This window comes from Pongo abelii, chromosome 16 (assembly GCF_028885655.2).
Source record: "Pongo abelii isolate AG06213 chromosome 16, NHGRI_mPonAbe1-v2.0_pri, whole genome shotgun sequence".
Lineage (NCBI taxonomy): Eukaryota > Metazoa > Chordata > Mammalia > Primates > Hominidae > Pongo > Pongo abelii.
The window spans coordinates 33,024,109-33,049,278 of record NC_072001.2 but is presented as its reverse complement, the minus strand read 5'-3'; the positions used below and the strand labels follow the sequence as shown (position 1 = coordinate 33,049,278).

General features: G+C 43.3%; 1 protein-coding gene across 14 annotated transcripts in view; it reads right to left on the bottom strand.

Moving 5' to 3' along the window:
• The window catches only part of FAN1 (FANCD2 and FANCI associated nuclease 1), a 132,195-nt gene that overhangs the window by 18,415 nt on the left and 88,610 nt on the right, over positions 1-25,170 (bottom strand). For 8 of the 14 annotated variants that reach the window (XM_054532470.2, XM_063716542.1, XM_054532471.2 and 5 more), the window contains 7 exons: positions 19,020-20,405; positions 16,679-16,819; positions 14,116-14,317; positions 10,829-11,062; positions 6,624-6,755; positions 4,265-4,373; positions 2,563-2,682 (listed from right to left, as the gene is read on the bottom strand). In XM_054532470.2, the coding sequence (XP_054388445.1) occupies positions 2,563-2,682; positions 4,265-4,373; positions 6,624-6,755; positions 10,829-11,062; positions 14,116-14,317; positions 16,679-16,819; positions 19,020-20,253 (2,172 nt within the window). In that variant the 5' untranslated portion in view covers positions 20,254-20,405. Of the gene's footprint in view, positions 1-2,562; positions 2,683-4,264; positions 4,374-6,623; positions 6,756-10,828; positions 11,063-14,115; positions 14,318-16,678; positions 16,820-19,019; positions 20,406-20,892; positions 21,194-25,170 lie in introns of those variants that run through there. The other 6 variants (XM_054532472.2, XM_063716543.1, XM_024232477.3 and 3 more) reach the window with 5 other exon arrangements.

Sequence of the window (25,170 nt, the reverse complement as noted above, 5' to 3'; positions counted from 1 at the left end):
TCAACGTGCTGGAGCGTGACTGGGCTGTAATCCAGGTGGACAGTGGATCCCAGCAGCTGCCCCTCACAAAGGGTGTGAACTTCAGGGATGCCTGACTTTACAGGAAAACTTGGCTCAGTGGTTCTCAGGACATCACCTAGGCAGCTAGCTTTGTAGGAAAACATGTGTCCCACCCCGGATCCACACAATGAGAACCTCCAGAGCAGGAGCCCAGGTGTGGGGCCACATCAAAGCGCCAGGTAAATCTCATATGCAGTCAGGAACCATGGAGCTGCTTCAGATTCCTTATTTACAGGGACAGGAGCCAAAGGTTTGGAGGAGTTACAAGTATTTCCCAAGGTGATTCAGAGTCAGACAAATAAACAAACACAGAAAGCCACAAGGAGATACCACTTCACACTAGGATGGCTATAATCAGAAACATGGAAAATAAGCATTGACAAGGAGGTAGAGAAACCAGAACCCTCACGCATTGCTGGTGGGAATGTGACACTGGTGTAAACACTGTGAAAAACAGTTCAGCCACTCCTCAAAAAGCTCAACACAGAATCACCACAGGACCCAGCAGTTCCACTCTCAGGTATTCCCAAAAGAATTGAAACCAGGGACTGAAACAGAGGTTCATGCAGCGTTCTTCAAAATGGCCAAAAAGGTGGAAGGAACCCAGTGTCCATCGACCAACGGGTGGCTAGAAAAATGTGCTATCAGATGCTACAGTGGAAGTGTGTTCAGCCTGGAGAAGGAATGGAGTCCTGACACGTACCACGATGCGGGTGAAGCTCAGAAACATGATGCTGAGCAAAATACACCAGATATAAAACCACAAATATCATAGGATTCCACTTCAATGAAATGAATGAAATGAACAGGCACATTTACAGACACAAAAAGTAGATGAGACGTCATCGCCAGGGCTGGGAGAAGGGAAAGCGGGGCATAGTTGCCTAATGACTGCAGTGTTTCTGTTTGGAGTGGTAAGTGGAGAGGCAATGGTCACACAACATTATGAGTACCATGAATGCCACTGAACTGTACACCTAAAAATGGCTAAAATGCCGTATTTTAGGGATGTTAAATTTATTTTACCACAATAGAAACATAAAAAGTGAAAGAAAAAATAAAAACCAAGAAACTGAAAATCAGTGAAGGCTCAGGCCATCCGGAGTTGAGTGGCTGAAGGGAATGAAGATGGGAGAATGAGACTCTGAAAGGCACCCTGTTCGCTGGCAGAAGACGGTGCCGGGCAGTGGCAGCCTGGCCTCGGAAAGGGAGGGCCCAGCTGGCTCCACCTCTGCCCTGGCCAGGCCTGGGCTGACTGCAGGGCACTTTGCAGGAATTAGCACTCAGCTAGGAGATCCCTTCCCTGGAGACTGAGGTAAAGATCAAAGAACACTAATGAAATAACAAGAGCTATGACCAGTAAGACCTCTGGAAACAGGTTAGAAGGAACTAGGCTTAGCTCAAATCTCAAAAATAAGCTCAGTGGCTTGTCTACCCCCTAGCAGAACTGTGAACGGAGGGGAAATCTGTACTCTCTTGAACTTTTATTTCATTGAAAGAAAGGTGACAGAAATACAAGCTTTCTCCTCTGTATTTGGTTCTGGGCTACCAGATGCTTTCTCTTGCTATTTCAGCCTCAGTAAACACCGAGTGGTAAGGAAGCCCCACGCCCTCCTCCACGAGAGGAAATAGCTTTACTGGCTCTTTCCCTGATATTTGAGGTAACAAGGCACTTTTTCAGTTTACGGCAATAAAAACAAGATGTCATATTTCCTAACCAGTGGTCATTTTTTTCCACCCCTCCATCACCCTGATTCACTTAATGGGCCACTGAAAAAATCAAAAGCTCCCAGAGGCACAGTCCCCTCCATTCAACTCAAATGCAAGGCTGGAATAGAGACAGGGAGGGGCCTGCTGGCGGCCACACAAAGAACCACTGTTGCTGCCTAGCCCAGAGGCACAGGCTCTGCGGCCTCACCCTGCCTGGCTGCGGTAGCCACAGAATCCCTGTGCTTCCAAGTGCCCCAAGATCGCCACCACAGGGAGCACTGGTGCCTGCTCAAGGTCAAACAACGCTTCCCAATGGCAGAGCAAAACACCTCACAGAAGTACAACGAATCACGCATAAAGGACCTGCAATAAGATAGGGAAAGGAACGCTTTCTCGCCAATCTTTCTACCTAGAGACCCTGTGCCACAAATGAACAAAGTCACCATTTCCAAAACAAACACCTTCCTTGAAGGCACTTGCTGACAGCTGAGTCGTCTGACTCTCCTTCTCCCTTAATTCCTAGATCCTGATTCCTAAATCCCAGCACAGAGTCCACAGCCAGCCCATCTCGCCAATCAGCAGAGAAGACAAAAGCTTCCAGTCTCTATGCTCATGCCGTGCTGGCATCCCTGGTATTCTTTTGGGGTTAGAAGAACACAGACAAAAGAAGAATGTTAACAAAAGAAATACATGTTCTAATTACATGTAGATTTTAAGGCATTAAGTTTGCCATATTTTAAAAGTTGATTCTAAAATGAAAAGGCGTTTCAGATATGTTTTGTTACTGAGTACCGGTTCCAGGCGCTTCAAGTGCTGGTGTAAATTAAGGGCCAGTCGATCCCACCATCGGCCTCTGCTGTCAGGACAATAAATTCTCTGAGACAAAAGGCTTTCAAGTTCTCTGACAGCTTCCTATTGCAACAATAACAAAGAAAGCTCATTAGAGTCACAAAAAATCCAGCTTTAATGATATTTACAAGCCCATAGGATTGGTAAAGCCTATTTATAATGCATATCTTTCCATTCTACAATGAGGCCAAGGACCCTGAACTGACAGGACAGGGACTTTGAGGTGCCTTCTGGAGTGGGCGCGAGTTCCCTAAGGTATCCCCACTTTTCACCCGGTCCCTGCCGGCTGGCACTGGGGTACAGACATCTGTGAGTGCTGCAGAGTGTTCTCTGCAAACCAGTCAACCAGTGCAGAGTCACACAGGGTCAAGTTCCAGGCAGCTGAGCACTGGTCACAGTTGGCAAACCCACATACTTCTGGGAACACAGCAGGTCACAGGACCAATGGCAAGAGGGATTTGGGGTGGGCAGGAAAGTAATGAGGGGTGTCCTCATACAAACACCCCACCTCAACAGGAACACTCTCTGGTCTAGATTACGTACAGACTGTTTGGTCATTCTGTTTGTTAATCTTCTGTGGCTCATGGATGTCTTTGTAATATGGAATGATTTACCCCAGAAAAATGCATAAACCCCCATACACATGCAAGTTTGAGATTCACAGATTTCCCCAAAGCCCACCCATCACTCCCCTGCGATTCACAGACCCCAGGCCAAGAACCCAGCTTAGCACATCCTCTTTGTAAGATCCCATTTTCTTTTCTTCTTGTTTTGTATATATATATTTTTGACCGTGCCTGGTCTGGAGATAACATTTTCAATATAGAAATATCAAACACAACAAAAGTGAAATCTAGCAATTTCACAAAGTTTAGGATACGACAAATTTCTGATTTGTGATTATAAATTATCTCCAGACAATCCATGACAGCTGACAGGGAAGCATAAGGAAACGTGACATTTCCCCCTCAGAGATTTCTGGGGACCTCCCAAGTCTCACAAGGAGTTCTAAAAGAGACTCAGGCTCAGGCTGCAGACCTGTGGGGCACCCTCTAGGATGGTGGCCGCCACTCCCAGGCCATCCTGGGACACAGATTCATCAACACACAAGCAAACAGAACAGCTGTCCATCTTCACCTATCTTCTCTCTACTAATCCAAGAGACAGAGGGCTGCCTACATTAAATATGCCCTCGTTGGCCAGGCACAGTGGCTCACACTTGTAATCCCAACACTTTAGGCCCCCACTGTCAAAGCATCAGAGGCCAAGGTGGGCAAATCACTTGCGCCCAGGAGTTCGAGACCAGCCTGAGCAACATGGTGAAATCTCACCTCTACTAAAAATACAAAAATTAGCTAGGCATGGTAGTGCACGCCTGTAGTCCCAGCTACCCAGGAGGCTGAGGCGAGAGGACGACTTGAGCCCGGAAGGCAGAGGCTGCAGTGAGCCGAACTGTGCCACTGCACCCCAGCCTAGGTGACAGAGTGAAACCCTGTCTCAAAAAGACAAAACAAAACAAATATGCCTCCATATTACTGTGTGCTAACCAAATAAGTAGGAAATGCTGAGAGCCCGACAGCTGTCCTTTCACATGTTTAAAGCAGTCACATCAGTAATGGTGGGGGGCAGGGACCTGTGCTCTAACCTCATACATGTGAAGTCTCTGCAGTATTTCCACAAACCGAGACAAAATCCTTGTATAAATCCACCCAACAGTGAAACACCGCAGAAAGAGTGGTAAATCTTCGTGGCATCTAAAATGAAGACATATACCAGTAGTTTAATAATTTGGTTAATTTATTATAAGACAATAATAAGAAGTGACAAAGCAGACTGAATTCCTATCTTTTAAAAAGATATATTCTAAATACTTTCAGTTGTGTACAATTTTCTACACCACAAACCTACATTCTCACAGCCAGCTGCCACATCCTAGGTCACTCAGACAGTGGAGTAAGATGAGAACTCGTCATTCTAAACCAAGGTCAGCAAACTCCGGCCCACAGCCAAACCCAGGGCCAGCCACCTGATTTTCTATGTCCTGCAAACTAAGAATGGTTTTTTTGTTTTTAAATTGTTAAAATAAATCCAAGAGAATAATACACTTTGGTATGCGAAAATTATATGAAACTGAAATTTCAATGTCCACAAATGAAGTGAACTGGAACACAGCCAGGCTCATTCATTTGCACACGTACTTCTTGTGGCTGCTTTTGCACTACAACAGCAGAGTGAAGTTGGTGCCACAGAGACCATATGGCCTGCAAAACCTCAAATATTCACTATGTGACCTTTTACAGAAGTTTATCAACCTGTTTATAGTAATCTAACTTCCTGCGATTTTTAAGTCAATATTATTTCTTTATAAATATACAGCTGACCCCTGGACAACATGGGTTTAAACTGCACACGTCCACTTATACGTGGATTTTCTTCTGCTTCTGCCACCCCTGAGACAGCAAGACCAAGCCCTCCTCTTTCTCCTCGTCGTCAGCCTATTCATTGTAAAGACAACAAGGATGAAGACCTTCATGATGATCCACTTCCACTTAGTGAACAGTAAATATGTTTTCTCTTCCTTATGATTTTCTTTTCTTTTTTTTTTTTTTTTTTTTCCGAGACGGAGTCTCGCTCTGTCACCCAGGCTGGAGTACAGTGGTGCTATCTCAGCTCATTACAACCTCTGTCTCCCAGGTTCATGTGATTCTCCTGCCTCAGCCTTCCGAGGCTGGGATTACAGACACTCGTCACAACACCCAGCTAATTTTTGTATTCTTAGTAGAGACGAGGTTTCACCATGTTGGCCAGGCTAGTCTCGAACTCCTGACCTCAAGTGATCCACTCACCTCTGCCTCCCAAAGTGCTGGGATTACAGGCATGAGCCACCATGCCCCCCTTATGATTTTTTTTTTTTTTTTTTTTTGAGATGGAGTTTTGCTCGTTGCCCAGGCTGGAGTGCAATGGCGCGACCTCAGCTCACCACAACCTCCGCCTCCTGGGTTCAAGTGATTCTCCTGCCTCAGCCTCCCGAGTAGCTGGGATTACAGGCAGGCACCATCAGGCCTGGCTAATTTTGTATGTTTAGTAGAGGCGAGGTTTCTCCATGTTGGTCAGGCTGGTCTTGGACTCCCGACCTCAGGTGATCTGCCAGCCTCGGCCTCCCAAAGTGCCAGGATTACAGGCGTGAGCCACCGTGCCAGCCCCCTTATGATTTTCTTAATAACATATTCTTTTACCTAGCTTACTTTATTGTAAGAATACAGCATATAATACATATAACATATCCAATGTGCGTTAATTGACTATGTAATCGGTAGGGCTTCCAGTCAACAGTAAGCTATTAATTAAGTAGTGGAGAAGTCAGATGTTACACACAGATTCTTGACTGTCTGAGGGGTTGGTACCCCAACCCCTGCATCATTCAAGGGTCAACTGTATATCCTAAATGATTTTTTCAAAGTGGCATCTGAAAATACTAATTTTTCCCATCACTATGTAACAACAAAGGAAAAAATGTCTTAACAAATATTGAAGATGTTTACCATTTTCAACAAAATAAAAGATCATGTGCTGTGTACCTGGAAAGTTCGCTTGAGCTGTCTTTTGCAGAGTTTTTAACACCTACTTGAATTTCCTTCAGAAGAACAGACCTACCATGCTTCCCATATCCGTCCTGCTGCTGGCTCCCCTCACGTTTCAGTTCAGCTCACCAGTACTCAGGGAGGCCAATGCTCCTACAGATGGCATGCGACAAGCCAAGTATGGGGTTGGCATGTGTGTTGCCCAGGGATCTGAGTTATATCAAATTCACTTTAAACCTTCAGACATTTCCTTCTATTTCACACAGCACTTTCAGTCTCGGCAAAGCATGTACAAAGTTCAATTCCACAGCTGGTTTAACCACAGAGAAAAAGGAGTATATTCTTCATAAAGAAAACTACTGTAAGTGTTTGGAACACTTGGTCAATGTATAAATTTTGGCAGGTACCTAGAAAAACTCTCACCTCAGAGAAGGGTGGTTTTTCAGTCTGTTCCAATCCCTTTTTGCACACTGAGCGAGCTCCTTAGCTTCTTCCCAGTTCCCGTTGGCCATTGCGGAAGAAATGTCACTCAGCATGTGCGTGGCTGCAGCATATCTGGAGGAAAATGCCATCCAAGTTCCAAATAAGAATGAGCATTCCCATAGAATGACCACATCCTAGCCACTAGATCTCACTCTGAAAGGTAAAAGTGTGTTTTTTAAAATATGAGGTCCACTTAAATTTTATTCTAGTAATAATTTATCTTAACTACATCACTGGAGTGGCCCAGAACTGATACAGAAAGCCGAACTAGAAAGATAAAAACATTTATGCTGTATTATTACATAACATGTTCCATTCTATAAATGTGATATGGATCAGCTCATCATTCCTGATTTTGGCACTCATCCATTCATTCATCCATTCACTCATTCAACAATATGACAGCAAACACGTAAGCGACATCAGAATTATAGTCAGATGTAGATCTGATAATTTAATCATTTACAGTCAGAGCTAGCCACAGGGATGCTGCCCAAGCTAAGAAGATTACCTGGAATATTTCAAAATAACTAAGGGATGCTCTTTGGGAGATGGCAATGCTGAAATGTTACAGCACAACTTAGCTTAAGAAAGACAATTTTTCATCGCTCCTTTAGCTACCAAAAAACAAAGACATTTGACCAACAAATGTCTGTTAACACTTTGAGTACATGTTCATTGTATTTTGGTCTCACATCTAAAAGAAAAGCATAAAGTACATAATATCATTATGTACAAACACTGTAAAGTAAGAGTAAAGAAACTGCCTCCAAATGTAAAAGTTTGCTCACAAATTCTTAGATCTAATTCTTTTATAATATGCTGCTCATTCAGTTCCATGGCTTCAAACATTGTCCATATGCCAGTGACTCTCAAAATGTTGACTTTTTCCAGGCCGGACCCATTCCCTGAGCTCCTGATCGCAAGCCCAATGCCACACACGACAGCTTCAACCAAACGGCTGAAGAGCACCCCACACACTGACGCCTCCAGCACCAACACCTCTCCCAATCCCCTGCACTGGATGGTGCCCCACCCAAGGCAAAACACCAGAGCCATCCTTGATCCACTCCTCGCCTTCTCGCCCACATCAGAATCAAGTCTTGTCTTTACTGCTTCTAAACTGCCTCACACACATTCATTTCTCTCCACTGCTGCTACCACCAACCCAGTCCTGGCCACTCCCACATCTTAGCCAGGGGTCTCCTGAGTTCCTCCAACTCAGCAAGCTCTTTCCTGCCTCAGGGCCTGTGCACATGCTATCTCGCGGCCGGGATGCAGGCACCCAGACCCTGACACAGCTACCTCGTTCTCATCCTCAAGTCCCACTTCAAATGTCACCTCTCCAGGGCCACTCTGTCTATAAAGAACTTCTCCAGCCTGCCCCTCAATTATCACAGCACTTCTCACACACTTTAAATAGTGGTTAATTTCTATCTCCCCAGGAAACATAGCCCCATGATGGCTGAGGCCCTCTCCTATTCACTGCTACAACCCCTAACCAAGTCACATAAAAGGTACTCAACACTCATCTGTACTGAATGAATAAGAAAAATTTTAAAAGGATAAATTATCTCAAGTACAGAGGTCGACAACAAGGGTTTCCTGGCCAGGTATCACATTACCAGATATTGAATACTATTACCTTTCCAGAAGTCAATTAAATACAGTTTCATTTACATCTTAAGGCCCTCTGCTTAACCAAGGGAGTTTTCATTATTTTTATTATTTACAGCACACTTACTTTCTAGAAAGAATATGAGATGCCTTTTGAACTTGTCAACCATGGTTTTGTCATAGAACTTGGGTATAACAGTAAGAATGACAATTAAAATAATAATGAACATGTAGTAGGCATTCCCCATAGCCCAAGCTTTAAGCACTTCCCATGCACCCCACACGTCTGTAAGAATATACTATTATTCTCCCCATTTACAGATGAGGAAACTGAGGCACGGGGTGGGTTCACAGTTCATTGGTATAGAAACTGGAACTTGGCTTCAGAGTATACATTCTCACAAGCCAGAAAAGCATAAAGCCAGTAAAAACAAAAAAGGTAAAAAAGATATGAGACAACTGAAAACAGGGTAAGGATAAATAGTCTTATTAGAGATTTTAATTAAAAAAGGTATTCCAATTGAACACAAATAAGATACTGAGCTTCCTGACAGCTAAGGTAAAATGGGCCAAAATCAGATTATACTCACACTGCTGTGATTCAAAAATTTCAATAACTTCTTAAAGCACCTGGCTTTCCTAGAAACACTTAAAGGACTTTCCTAAAAGCAAATATCAGAATCAATTTTGGTTAAATTTGAGTCAGAAATCCAAATCAACAATCAAAAGTGACATTTTAGGAAATCTAAATTAATTTTTCTTATCAAAGTTTTTTTTTTTTTAAGGAAATCCAAATTTTTTTCTGTAAGACCTACACTATTCTTTCTTATCAAAACCTGCTTTTTAATACTGTAATCCCATTATTTGTTTGGCATCTATTATTATTTTTAATTAACATAAAATTGCACATATTATGTGCCACAGTGTGATATTTCAATGCATGTATACAATATATAATGATCAAATTAGGGTAATTAGCATATCCAGCACCTCAAACTTTTTTGAAAATGTTTTAGAGACAGGGTCTCATTATGTTGCCCAGGCTAGTCCCGAATTTCTGGACTCAAGTGACCCTCCTGCCCCAGCCTCCCGAGTAGCTAGAAATATAGGCATGTGTTGCCATGCCAGGCATCACCTCAAACATTTATCATTTCTTTGTATTGGGAATATTCTAAATCCATTTTTCTATTTAAAAATATATAATAAACTGTTGTTAATTATAGTCATCCTACACTGCTACAGAACAACAGAACTTATTCCTTCTAACTAGCTGCACTTTTGTATCTGTCAACCAACCTTTCCCTGTCCCCCTTCCCCTCCCAGCCTCTGGTAACCACTATTCTACTCTCTACTTCTGTGAGATCCACTTTTTTACTTCCCACATATGAGTGAGAACATGCAGTATTTATCTTTCTGTGCCTGGCTTATTTCACATAACATAATGTCCTCTGAGCTCATCCATGTTGCCACCATGGAGAATTTCATTCTTTTTTATGGCTGAATAGTATTCCATTGTGTATATGTACCACATTTTCTTTATCCATTCATCTACTGATGGACATTTAGGTTGACTCCCTATCTTGGCTATTGTGAATAGACTGCAATAGACATGGGAGTACAAATATCTCTTCAATATACCGATTTCTTTTCCTCTGGATATAAACCCAGTAGTGGGATTGCTGGATCACATGGTAGTTCTACTTTTAGTTCAAAAACTACTTTTATTGGACAAACCAAATTTTCACTAAATCCATGTGCCAATATAAATTAGTGAAAATTTCTGATTTATCATCTGTATATCTAATTATCATATGTATGATATACAATATACAAGTTATTAATAGCTTTACCTAAAGTGTTACTAATAAGAAAATATTCATCTTCAGTCTTGTTTATGCCAACAACATATTCGTAAGTCAAGTTTGTTAATATGTCTGTGTCAAAAAAATACAGGCCGAGGGCGGTGGCTCATGCCTATAATCCCAGCACTTTGGGAGGCCAAGGTGGGCAGACTGCTTGAGTCCAGGAGTTTGAGACCAGCCTGGGCAACATGGTGAAACCCCATCTCTACCAAAAAAATACAAAAATTAGCTGAGTGTGGTGGCATGTGCCTGTGGTCCCAGCTACTTGGGAGGCTGAGGTGGGAGGATCACTTGGGCCCAGGAGGTAGAGGCTACAGTGAGCCGTGATCATGCCACTGTACTCCAGCCTGGGTGAAATCCTGTCTCAAATTAAAACAAACAAACAAACAAAAAATACTCCCTTCCAAAGGTACTTGGAAACATAAACCAGAGAAAGTTTTTGTAGTTCTAACTCAAAATTCCTTGGATTTTGGCAACCATAATCTCAGCATACTTCTACATTTTCCCTATAGTCATAGAAATGTATACAAATGAGGCAACAAAAGATTAAAAACTGTTTTGGCTGTGGACTTAGTGTTTCTATTTTGGCTAGAAAAAAATAATAAAACCTTTTACTAAATTGTGAAATACACACATAGACATTATAGTGAGCTAACATCATCTTACCTGATAAGATCATCTCTGTCTTGGAAGATGTGGGTTTTCCGATTGATGGTGTAACTAGGAAACTCCATTCGGCCGAGGTTGACCAACAGGACTGTTGAAAGCTGTCCCTGACCTCCACAAGCGGCGTCTTCATCTTCCATTGAGTCGGTCAACGAAAACAGTAGCAAGATCCGGGAAAACACAGCCCTGGGGCCTTTACAGATTCGTACTGACTGTCCAGCCAAGGCTTTGGCTCTGAAAAATGTACAATGTAGAAATAACTTTTAGCTTTTTAAGCATTTGGATGTCAGATTTTATAAATTATTTTCATCTAGAATAAAGAGAAATGACATTCACTATTTTAAACACTGGAGCATTACTTAACTGCTCTGGGGCTGAGAGCTCACCCAGGGATACACAGGAGTAAATGAATGTACATCTCCAAATGGTTCCACACATGGTTTGGCTCCATACAAGTGCTTCCTTCCTCGGCCGCACAGTAGGTTGGGGTTTACCCTGGTCATAAGTGTTTCAAATACCAGGAAAACTTTCAGAAAAGTATTGCCTAGTCAACATGAAGCAATTCTCAATTTTTTATTCTAGTGATGATTTAGATTAAATAATGGTATTTCTTTAAAATGTCATTATCAAAGGCTCCAGGTAAAACATCAGATTTTGTGTACCAAGACGTGGTGCAAATGTATATGCCAAAGTTTGGTGCTGTTCTCTAGTGCAGCAGTCAATGCTTTTGGCACCAAGGAGTGGTTTCATGGAAGAGAATTTTTCCATGGACTGGGGTTGAGGGAGGTGTTTCGGGATGAAACTGTTCCACTTCAGATCATCAGGCAATAGATTCTCATAAGGAATACGCAGCCTAGATCCCTCGCATGCGCAGTTCACAATAGGGTTCACGCTCCTATGAGAATCTAATGCCTCTGCTGATCTGACAGGAGGCAAAGCTCAGGCGGTCATGCTCTCTGGCACACTGCTCACCTTCTGCTGTGTGGCCCAGTTCCTAACAGGCAATGGACAGTTATCGGTCTATGGCCTGGGGGTTGCAGACCCCTTCTCTAGTGTACAGAATGGTCCAGCAGCATCTCTATTCTAGGATAACATTGGAGTGAATTCAGTTCAACTCTGGATGTCTGCAAGGTGGGCTTGGAGGTCTAAATTAAATCCAGGACCATGTGGACCCTCTGGACTCTAGCAGCTTAGACACCATCAATAGCAGGGTTTTTCAGCTTCAGCACTATTGACATTTAGGCTAGGTAATTCTTTGTTGTCAGGGGCTGTCCTGTAAATTATAGGATGCTCAGCCGTGTCCTGTCCCTGGCCTCTAGTCACTAGATGCCATTAGCTTCACCACCTCCAGTACTGACACCAAAAATGTCTCCAGATGATGCCAGATGCCCTCAGTTGAGAACCACTCGGCTAGTGAAAGATGTCACACCCTCCTGGTGCAGAAGCTATTAAACCAAAAGCAGCACTGCATCCCAGAGGGTGTGGGAGAGATGAGTGCCGCCATCATGGAGTTGAAGGGGAAGAGGTGGGATTCCTATCACACCACCACTGAACTGAGAGCCACTCATCTACAGACTGCCCCAAAGTACCCACTTCATCCACCTCCACACAGAGTCCTGGGGATGCCCCCAGTGGACACAGCCTCCAGCCTGCAAAAGGAAGCATTAAACACAGAAAACTAAGCAGTGACTTCTGCAAGGATTAAGAAAGCATAAATAATGTGCCTTTTTCTGTAATAATGTGGCTGTTTCTGTTTCCTTATTATAACAGCAGAGTAAAAGCACCAGGCGCTGCCCTAGCATGGGGCTGGCAGGGACTCTGAAATTCCACTGCTGGGCTTTACCATCAGAATGAAGAAATAAAGGACAACCTTAAAGGACAGTGGTTTTTACTAGAACTAAAACAGCCTTGAGGATTCTATTTTCCTACAAGTCCAAAGTTAGTGATAAAATATGTTCATCTTATTTATTTCATCTGTTCTATGCTAAGTGCATATACCAAGAAAGGGCTGCTATTTTTTTTTTTTTTTTTTTTTTTGAGATGGAGTCTCACTCTGTCACCCAGGCTGGTATGCAGTGGTGTGATCTCAGCTCACTGCAACCTCTACCTCCCAGGTTCAGGCAATTCTCCTGACTCAGCCTCCCGAGTAGCTGGGATTACAGGCACCTGCCACCACGCCAGGCTAACTTTTGTATTTTTAGTAGAGACGGGGTTTTACCATATTGGCCAGGCTGGTCTCGAACTCCTGATCTTGTGATCCACCCGCCTCAGCCTCTCAAAGTGCTGGGATTACAGGTGTGAGCCACTGTGCCCAGCCAGAGGGTGGCTAAATTTAATGTTTACTTGCTTATAAAATGTTACATATAAGGTTAACATCAAATACTTAAGAAATACAATTAGATAAAGAAAGGACTTAGAAGACATTTAACATACCACACAGATGAGGATTCTATACTTCTCAAGTCAATTAATTACAAGTGTGTAATTTATTAAAGTACTTTTTAAAAATCTATAATACAAGCTTTTTTCAAGTGTTGGTATTGATATTTTTCTTAATGTCTGCCTTATTATACCTACGTTTCATTAAAGATTAGTATTTATGCACCTCCCCAACAAGGATGGGCTCATAACAACTGAAATATACAAAATAAATATATAAAATAAATAACAACATCATGTTAAAGGGTTTTCAAAAGCATCCTCTCATTTCATCCTCGACTCCACAGTAGTGAATTCCCAGACTAGAGTTGATATAGTTTGATTATATAAATAACATGGGCAAAAAAAATCAATTCTAAAAGTTTTTGTAATTTTCAACTGAAACAGGTCAAGGGCTTCTCAAGGACAAAAGAAGCCACTCACAGTTTTTGGTAAATTGTTACGTTTAAACTCAGGAAAACTTGCACATTAAGACTGCCTGATTATACTTTGTTTAGTAAACAAAAACTTTACTAAAATAAAAATTTGACTGAATAGTTTACCCTAAAATCCCATAAGAATCACTTAAAACTGTATTTTTCTCGGAAAATAAAATACTATAATTTACCAAAGGCCTATTGCCTTCCAATTTTTCTTGGTCCTGGAAATTAGTACGGTGTTATGACAAAAATTTTGAATAATAACCCAAGAAAGAATCCAGGCTATTGCAATTAAGGCTTTTCCAGCCTTCTCAATCTAACTACAACTGAAATAAACAATTACAGTTCAATCAAGTATACAATCTACTATAAGTTAATATGTGCTATCAACATTTTAAATGTTTTTACTGTAACAATAGCCAACAAAACCTTTTTAAAATCACTGCACCAATTCCAGGCTTATTCTTGCCCCAAGTGCAGACTGAACGCTGTTTGGCCAATTTGAGAAAGGCGTCCACCAGCTGCTGTTTCTGTCCATTGGGATTCGCCAAGTGGAAGGTCTTGGCCAGGGATTTTAGTTCAGGAGCAGAAAGGAGTTCAAGCACTTCAGAGAGTTCTTGCAACTCAGATTCTGAAATGGTTAAAAAAAAAATTTTTTTTTAATTTTACTATTTTCTAGCTTTATTTACCTTAGTTAGATGAAAATAAAATGAAATGCTACTAAGAAAATTTTAATTAGTTGGCCAAACCAATCATTAAATGTGGAATTATTAACATGGTATTATTAACATATTAATAACACTATCATTATATCTCTTAAAAGTTATCAAATAATAGAATTTCTCACTAAAATCTAAAGGAAAACATGACTAAAATAAAGACACACATGGATAGCCATTATGGTTTGGGCATCTCAACATCTGCTTGGAATATATACTCCCTGCCTTTCTTGTCACAAAACCCCTACAAAATGGGACCTCTCAAACCAAGTCAGAGAGAACTGATCATCAGCCCTCTTCTTCCCACAAGCCTCTCCTGCTCACTCGGCATTCATGAGCCTGTTCGGCTACTGTGGGCCCCGACACCAATCTTGGCCTAGGAATTCGGCTCAGTCAGACCTCACTGGTCTTTGCCTTCAAGGCTTCACAAGTTTAGGGCAGTGCCTTCTTCCTCCATTCAGCAAATATTTATTGGGTATACACTGTCGGCCTGGTAATGTTCTAAGGCCCTGGGCATGCTGCAGTGAAAGAAATCCCATCCACAGGAGCTAGCCTCCCAGCCTAACAATTAAATGAATAGAATTATTTATCAGGTGGTAATAACTGCTCTAAAGAAAAACACAATTTGGGAGGCAAACTGAAGCTGGCAGGAGGCTGGCTGTATTTCACACAGTAGTCAGGCAAACCTTTGACAAGGCGACACCACGCAGCGGGGAAGGAAAGGAGAACTATGCCGTATGGCCACATGGTGGAAACTGACCTGGGTGGAGGGGAAAGTCAGTCCAAGGCTCTGAGACAGGAATGCACTCATCCTGGTGAAGAACACTGAGGGCTGGGTGGCTGTGGCAGAAGGCGAGAGGGACAGCCAGAGCTAGGCCCCATGGGGCTGGAGCATGGATGGGACTTGCACTTGACTGAGTGCCACAGTGAGCCACTAGGATCCTGGTGGCTCACTTTGTTGCTCATTTGAAGGTAAGTCAAGGCTCACCTGCAGCAGTCACCTGGCATGCCTGTCAGACATATGAATTTATGGAATCTGCACCACATTTTCCAAGTCAGGTGGGGACTGAGTATCAAGTTCCCAGGTGACCCTGCTGACACTGATGTGTGGGAAGCGCTGCTCTGCAGAGGGTCCTGTGTCCCACCACTAACCATTCACATCCAAGCTCCTTCACTGAGCTTTTATGCCTCTCCCGCAACTTTCCCCATCCCACCCCATCCAGCCCCACCCTAACACACTTCCTGCTCACTTCGCTTCATCCCCACTTACTGCTCCCCACAATAAACTCTGCCCCAAAGAAACCATCTGGCTGATTTGCTTATTTTGGTCTAAAATGTCAGCAACTTGAACCCAAGGCTCACATTTCACTTTCCTAATACAGTACAATTTTGTACCCAATACATAGGTAGGTACTTAATGAATGCTACTGACAAGACAACGAAGGGTATCACTGCAGAAGATAGACTCTCCTTAGTGTTCACATAGGCTTAAAGCAATTCAACAATGCTTAAGGCAATCAACATAATCGAGGAGCTGTATGTGTGTGTATGGGGGGCAGATGAAGTTTTTAGAGGCTATATGGGTTTCAAACAACCAGCTTTATTCTATCATAAAGAAGAGGACTCTGAGTAAGATGAGTCAAGCTCTTGCTGGAAGGAGAGCACCAAGAAGGGATGTATCCATTTTTTTTGAGACGGAGTTTCACTCTGGTTGCCCAGGCTGGAATGCAATGGTGCAATCTCAGCTCACCGCAACCTCCGCCTCCCAGGTTCAAGTGATTCTCCTGCCTCAGCCTCCCAAATAGCTGGGATTACAGGCATGCGCCACCACACCTAATTTTGTATTTTTAGTAGAGATGGGGTTTCTCCATGTTGGTCAGGCTGGTCTTGAACCCCCAACCTCAGGTGATCCACCCGCCTCGGCCTCCCAAAGTGCTGGGATTACAGGCATGAGCCACCGTGCCCGGCCGGGATGTATTTCTTCTGTGACACACACCCACGTCTATCCCCAGGTGACTTTCATTCTAAACCTGCCACAGCCAAGAAAACAGCAGCAGATGATCTCTCTTTATTCTAGTATTCTTAACTCAGGCTAAGATGGCTTTAGCATCACATGAGTAATTTGTTGTCCTAAGATTAAAAATTCAATTAAAAAACAGTAAGTTATCAGGCACCACCCCGGGGAGGGCACCATAATAATACTGCCATCATTCTGCAGAAGCTCAGTTCTTCAGATCATATTTTCATTTCACATCTCCTTCTACTAGTCATACCTGTCTGTAGAAAGCCTGCATTCTTCAATTCTTCAATCACAGGTGTTAAATCTGAGGCAATCTCTTCATATTCCAATTTGGTCATCTTAATCCAGCTTAATTTACGTTGAAAGAGCCTTACATATAACTTCTGACCAGTAGCTGCAATAAAGTTAAGAAAAATGGTGAAAATCACTGCATTTACCTTTTAAACCTAAGGTGAATAAATGAACTATTTAGAAATACACATATGCTTACTGTATGTATAAGGCCGTCATTTTATGGAATAAACCATTTTGAAAGTACATTTAAAAATTTGGTAACAATTATTGGTCATTTTAAAACTTCTAAAATCAAGTTCCCCATTTTCTAGCCATCAACATTTCTACTCCCTCAGAAAAGCCCTACCCAGAATTCTTATTTTGTTCTCTGCTCTTAGCTTAATATGCATTATTCTGACTTGATCGAAAATGATCTGAAATAATTTTCCAAAAAAAAGTCTAGCTTCAGTAGGGCAGTTATCTCTAACCCAGCAATCTTGACCAAGCTTCTTAATTAACCTGTTTGGTCTCAATCTCCCTATTACCCAGATTATCTTTAAATTTCGGCCAACTCTAAAATGGCTTAATTGTATTTTGAAAATTTCCAACGTTTATTTTCCTTTCTTCTTTAAAAAGGCAAAATTGACCTGTCATGATGGTTCATGCTGGTGTTTTTTTTTTGTTTTTCATTTTTTTTTTTTTTTTTGAGATGGAGTTTTGCTCTTGTTGCCCAGGCTGGAGTGCAATGGTGCAGTCTGGCTCACTGCAAGCTCCACCCCCGGGTTCATGCAATTCTCCTGCCTCAGCCTCCAGAGTAGCTGGGATTACAGGCGCCCGCCACCATGCCCGGCTAATTTTTGTAGTTTTAGTAGAGACGGGGTTTCAAGATGTTGGTCAGGCTAGTCTCAAACTCCTGACCTCAGGCCATCTGCCCACCTCGGCCTCCCAAAATGCTGGGATTACAGGCCTGAGCCACCACGCCCAGCCTATGGCTCATGCTTGTAATTCCAGTGCTTTGGGAGGCTGAGGCAGGAGGATCGCTTGGGACCAAGAGTTCAAGGTCAAGTGAGCTATGATTACACCACTGCACTGCAGCCCGGGCAACAGACAGAAACCCTGTCTCTAAAAGAACTTAAAAATAAAAAAATAAAAAGGCAAAAACAATTAGCAGTAATTATTTCTACACACCAACAGATTGTACATGATTCTCCATGGAGTGCAAGACACATGCATGTGCAGAACTTGCACTAGGAAAACTGTTCCTATTTCTCAATTACATGGAATTACAGAGCCACCAATCTCTGAAATACTCACAGGAATGCAATCAGCACCCAACCTAAGATCTGTGACTAGTTTGGATAGAAAAGCCAATGTGCTATTATGTCCATCTTCTGGTGAGAACAGCAAAAGTAGAGATGGAAATGGATACTACACATAGATGGGCCCAGAGAAGTACTGCTCACATGTTAAAAAGTAACACAAGGAATACCATAATTCCACTGTGCGAATTTAAAACAGAAATCCTTCTCTTGAACATCAATAGTAATGTTCAGGATTTTTCTCTTTTTTATCTACTGAAGAGTCACACACGGCCGCATTTTACTAAACGACAGTGTGACTACCATGTTTTTTCCTGCCCTCAGGGACATGGTTCCACAGAGCCATCATGGCCCTCTGAATAACACCCTAAAGACACAAGGGTGGCTTTTACTACAAACCTGCACTGCTGGCTTGGAGCCACCCCTGGCTGCCAAGGACTTCAGGCATAGACTAATATTTTTAATGTACCAATTTCAGCTTGAAAGTTTCCATTTCCTCCACACCCTGTCTTTAAAAGGCACAGTCCATGAATCTAAAATGTTGTTGGGAGAAAGAAAATATGCCTCAGGTTGGTTTTTTTCCTGTATTGTATTTTATTCTACTTTTATCTTTGAGGAACAACAAAACAACCTAATGGAAAGCCTGATTACACGCTCAAAATGCAAAGTATGCTTTTCTAAGTCACATTATATTGTTTTTTAATCTGGAAAAGGTTGTTTCATAACTATCAAATGTACCTATAAAAGAAAAACAGCTGCTTCCAATGTAACCAAAGTTCAGCAGGAGTAAACATCACCCGGGACAAAATCTTGTCTCTTTTCCATGCATCCTTCTCAATAAAAGCTTCGAGTATGCTCCAACTCCCATGAACACTCCCACAGGGTACTCACAACACCACAGTGACTCCTTGCGGTCACTAGATTACTGCCCATCACATCATGCCCCAAACAGAGCAGCAAAAGGGGAATGAAAACTTGAAAACAAACACATGCGTAAGATACCTGATAACTGATAAAATTTAGTTACAATTCCCTTCTCCTGCTCATCAAAGAGCATCATATCATCTTCATTCTCAAGTACGGTTTTCAGCACCACAAGGAAACTCCGAAGGTAGTAAGGATGACCGGTTGTTTGACCAGGACCATTGCAGCTTGACCCCTGCTCCAAAGGAATGCTGTGAGGGATATCATTGTTTAAGCAACTGTCATCCTGCAGAGGAGCCTCTTGGATGTTACTCCATGCAGAAGCATCATTTGCAGAAGTATGAGATTTTGCCTCTGAATCTGACAGCTGTATTTTAGCTTCTGAAGCAACAGTCATTTTTACTTCTTCACAATGACATGCCTCACGTTTTTCAACCACTTCTTTGAAACGCTCTTGCTTTACAAGACTGTCTTCTGAAGTAGACTTTAATGTATTCCTAAGAGTGAAATCTGGTGAGAATAACATGATCACATTATCTGAGAAGCCAGGGGTGAGGGCTGATTTCTCACATTCCCGGGTAGCCTTTTGGCTTTCGGCTTCCATTATTTTACTTTCTCTTACCATATGTTCAGGAATACACTCTTCCTTTAGAGAATCACATTTAAACACGTTTTCTTTTTGAGAACTGTTCTCCAAAATTTGATCATCGTCCTCAATTTCTGAAGAGTTATCAATCAGGCTCTTAACAACTGTGGATTTGGAACTCTGTGGACTAGAACCGGCAAATTCTTCATTCTTATCTATGGATTTTTTAGCCTTTACGTATTTTCTGGACAATTTAGATGCTAGGCTTCCCAAACAAATGACTTTCACACTACGATTTCTCAGCTCATCTTGATTTTTGCACACCACATCATCATTACTTTTAAAGTAGGGACTGGTCTTCTGCTTTACTTCCCTTTTTGCTGAATCGCTTTGGCCAGGGGTTAAATTTGTCTTTGGTGATGGTGACTTCTTTGGTGTTACATCTTCTAAGGTAACACTGCTTAAATCTACCGTAGACACATTTGAATTTATTAAGCCAACCTGCCCTGGATCCACTTGAACGAAATCATTGTTAGCACACATTTCAAGGTGCCGGTTTAAGTCATATCTAGGCACCATTTTACTGCAAACGGGGCAGGCAAGTTTAGCAGGTGGTGCATTGTTAAAACATGAAATAATAGAATTAGATGCTTTTTTCTTATTCTCGCTGATTGATAAGCTTCTACGAGGCCTTTTTTTGTCAGGAGGTTTCCCTTCTGACATCATGAGTATTAGAAAAACTGGATGTTCTGAGCAATAAAACACAGGATATTTAAGGTGAAAGATAGCAATGGTTTACTTTTACTTTCTTGACTTGAAATCACCAAAAGTTGGATTCTATATGACCTCATGTTATTCGTCTAGACAATTTCTTCTTCCTACAAGAAGAAACACATATAAATTAAAAACATTTTTATGAATTCAGCAAGGGGAAAAGCGAACTCTGAAACGTTTAAGAGCAAGGTCTCCTGTAATGAAGAGACAACCCTGAGCGTGAGACAGAAGACCAAGCCCCTCCGACAAGCTCTGTACGCGATCTTAGTGTCCCTTACTATAAAATGACAGAGCTGGGCTTGTAAGGGTAATTTCTAGGACATCTTTAAGACCTAAAACTATCCGTTTCTAAAAAGAGACAATTTGACCACTTCAGACCCTTTACAAGACCACTGTATGAGTAACTTTTTCTGAGTGAGATGGAGACTATCAGCGCGTGGCCCAGGGCGATGCCCGCCCCATAGGCCCGCGCAGATAAAATGCCCCAGCCGCGGGCAGCTGCGCCCGCGCCGGCTGCCACCACCGCGGCTTCTGCTGCGGAGCCGAGGCCCCGGCCAGCAAGGCGGACGCTGCGGGGCCAAGGCCGCGCACCTGGGGACACGCGACTGAGACCGAGCCACTCTCCCTGCTCCCTCGGGCCTGGCTGCCCTCGCGTCCTCCTTCCCTCGGTGCCCTGTCACCCAAGATCCCCGCGCGGCCACCTCGCACCTCCCACCTGGCTCCGCGCGCCGGCGCTTCCAGGCATTCCCAGCCGATCCCCGCGTCTGGCTTCCACAGGCTTGGCAAGTGGAGGCTCGAGTGATCGATCTCCTTTCCTTTCCACGTTAAAGGCTCCCATACTGTAGGTGGCCAAGGCAGGCTGAGCCCTGGAGCGGAAACCCGGGCACCTCCTTCGTTTCTCACCCGCAGAGGCAGGCGCCTGTGCGCCCCTGCACGCCCCCGCACGCCTTCTCTGCCACAGTGCACTCTGAGACTCCTCTCCCCAGTGGGTGAGAAGGGCAAACAAGCTAAACGAGTTTGTTGGGGGAGCATTCAGTGTCAAAGCGAGCAAACAGCCTCTTGCGGGGAAGACAGGTGACTTGTGCAACCAACACGCGGAGCTCTACTTAAGCTGACTCCCGCGAATAAGCGAGAGGGAGTTTCAGTGGGAAAACCACTGAGCTGGGTTTTCCAAAAGATAATACTAATCACCGGTTATCTGATACCCTTGAAATAATAACATCAAGAACCAAGAAATAAAATGTAGTGATTAGGAAGTGATGCGTCTTGAGTATTTATGACTTGTTTTTAATGTAATTTATTTGTAAAGTTATATGATTTATTTAACTTTTAATAATGGCTGTGTTTAACAGCTGAATTTTTTTTTTTTTTTTTTTTTTTTTTTTGGAGATGGAGTCTCGCTTTGTCACGCAGGCTGGAGTGCAGGGGCGCGATCTCAGCTCACTCCAAGCTCCACCTCCTGGGTTCACTCCATTCTCCTGCCTCAGCCTCCCGAGTAGCTGGGACTACAGGCGCCCGCCACCACGCCCAGCAAATTTTTTGTATTTTTAGTAGAGACAGGGTTTCTCCGTGTTAGCTAGGATGATCTCGATCTCCTGACCTCGTGATCCGCCCACCTTGGCCTCCCAAAGTGCTGGGATTATAGGCGTGAGCCACCATGCCCAGCCTAACACCTGAAAGTTTAACAATCAGCCCTGAAGCACTGACACCAGCGTGTTCCAGCCCACCATGAATGACCTAGAATGCAAGCTTGTTGAGATCAGGCGGTTGTGCTTGTTGCCTTTACTATAACATCGCTGCTGCCTGCAGCAGTGGCTATCCTTGTGTAATTATTGATAAATATACACTGAATGAGTGCATAAATAAATGAGCAAACTAAAGAGAATAAGGACATAAATAGGGAGTCATTAACAAGAATGTATTGACTGCCTACCTCATTCCAGGTAACATTTTAGATGCTGAAAATATGTGGCAGTGAACAATGAGGAATGGGAAGAAATTCTTCATGGGAGGGAGGGGAACTCCTCATGAAGGATACATTCTGGTGGAAGGAGATAGAGAAATATAAAAAGTAAACTATGTGGTGAAATTGAAGACAAGTAAAGCCAGAAACATCTTAGGGGTGAGAAGGTTACAATTTGAAAGAGTGGTAAGGAAAGGCCTCACTGAAAAGATGACATTTGAAGATTGCCATTGGCCTGAAGGAGGGAATGGTGTGGACTGAGAGAAGGCCATGCTAGGCCAGGAAACAGCAATAGCACATGTAAAAGCCTTGAGGCAGAAGATTGTCTAGCAGGCTCTAAGAACACCAAGGAGGCAGAAGAAAACAAAGCCAGGGAGGCAGCAGAGAGCCAGACCATGGAGGGCAAGCGTTAGCAAATTTGTTCCGTAAAGGGCCAGGTAGTAAATGTTTGAGGCTTTTGGGACCACGTGGCCTCCATCATAACTAGGCAACACAGCTATTGTAGTGTGAAAGCAGCTATAGACAATATGTAACATATGAGTGTGGTTTTGTTCCAATAAAGCTTTATTTACAAAAATAGCTGGCTAACTTGCCATCCAGCTACTGTTTGCCAGCACCTGATGTATGACCCTGCAGGTCATTGTATGGATTTGAGCACTGACTTTGAGTGAGATGGGAGGAGGGGAGACAAAGATTTTGAGCATAAGCTCTAAAAGGACCCCTTTCCCTGTTGCATTCAGAATAGAGCTTGGGGCTGGGCATGGTGGCTCACGCCTGTAATCCCAGCACTTTGGGAGGCCAAGGCGGGTGGATCATGAGTTCAAGAGATCAAGACCATTCTGGCCAACACGGTGAAACCCCGTCTCTACTAAAAGTACAAAAATTAGCTGGGCGTGGTGGTGCTCACATGTAGTCCCAGCTATTCAGGAGGCTGAAGCAGGAGAATTGCTTGAACCCGGGAGGCAGAGGTTGCGGTGAGCCGAGATCCTGCCACTGCACTCCAGCCTGGCAACAGAGTGAGACTCCATCTAAAAAAAAAAAAAAATAGAGCTTGGGGCCAGGCATGGTGGCTCACACTTGTAATCCCAGCAGTTCGGGAGGCCCAGGCGGGCGGATCACCTGAGGTCAGGAGTTTGAGACCAGCCTGGCCAACATGGCAAAAACCCGTCTCAACTAAAAATCCAAAAAAAAAAAAAAAAAAAAAAAAAAAATTAGCCAGGCATGGTGGCACACACCTGTAATCCCAGCTACTCGGGAGGCTGAGGCAGGAGAATCGCATGAACCCAGGAGGCGGAGGTTGCAGTGAGCTGAGATCGCACCATTGAACTCCATCCTGGGCAACAAGAGCGAAACTCCATCTTAAAAAAAAAAAAAAAAAAAAAAAAGAATAGAGCTTGGGGCACACAAGGAGGGAAGCAAGAGAGGGAGCGAGGAAAACAAGGTTGATGCAGTAATCCAAGGAGAGATGACGGTGGCATGGGTCAGGGTGTTGGCATTGCAATTGATAAGAATTCGTCATATTCCGAGTATATTTAGAAGGCTGAGCCAGCAGGATCTGCTCATGGTAAAGGTGGTAAGGTACAAGAGAAGAAGAAGAGTCAAGGGAAACTGAGGCCTTTGGCCTAGCAACTGGCAAGATGGAGGAGAAAGAGTAAGAGTTCAGTTTCAGACATGTAAGTTTGAGACACTGGTTAGACATGCTTGTAGATGAAAATCCTTTGATTAATCAAGTCAGGTCAGGATGGAAATATAAATTTGGGAGTTGTTGGGGTTTAAATGGAATTAATATATGGGACCAAGGATTGACTGTAGATAGAGAACTAAATGGTCGGAAGACTAAGCATTCCAATAACAAAAGGCAGGGCAGGGAGGAGGAGCCCGCAAAAGACTGAGCTGGTGCAGTAGGAGGAAGTGAGAGTTGGCAGCCGGAAAACCAAGTGACTGAGGTGTGACAAGGACTGAGGGGCATCAGATGCAGGCAGAGAACTGCCACGAGGTGGGGACACAGCAGAGAATGCCTTCACAGGCAATGCCCAGAGAGCCAGTGGGGCAGGGCCACCCCTGAGACCCTGGACCTATAGAGCCACCAGTGTGCAATGCCAGCCTGGGAAACCTGCAGGCACAAGACCAACCAGTGAGAGCCAGGGCACAGGCTGCACCCAATAAAGCTATAGGGTTGGGGCCACCTGAACCCCTGGGGAACCAACCCTCACCCTAGCGTGACTGGAAGGTGAGACATAAAGTCAAAGATTATCCTCAAGCCTCGAGATTTAATGTTGCTTGCCCTGCTGGGTTTTGGAGTTACTTGGGACTAAGCTATTCCTTTCTTCTTTCCTATTTCTCCCTTTTAAAATGGGAATATCTACCCTATGCCCATTCCACCATTGTATTTTGGAATCACATAACTTGTTTGGTTTCACAGCTGGAGGGAAATTAGGCTTAGGATGAATCACACCTTGTCAGTCTTACCTATATGTTTACTTGAGACTTTGGACTTAGAATTTAAAGTTGATGTCGGAACGAGTTAAGATTTTGGTGGCTAGTGGGATGGAATGAATGTATTCATTTAAGAACATGAATTTGAGAAGCCAGGGGTGGAACGCTATGGTCTGAATGTGTCCTTCAAAATTCATGTGTTGAAACTTAATGGCCAGTGAGACATTAAGAGGTAGGACCTTTAGAGGATTAAGTCTTGAAGGCAAAGCCCTCCTGGATGGGATGACCATCCTCATAAAAGGCTTGACAGAGTGATTTTGGTGGCTTTTTGCACTTCCACCTTCTACCAAGTAAGGACATAACAAGCAACCATCTCAAAGCAGAGAGAGCAGCTCTCACCAGACAACCAATTTCTCAGCACCTTCGTCTTAGACCTTCCAGCCTCCAGAACCATAAGAAATGTTTCTGTT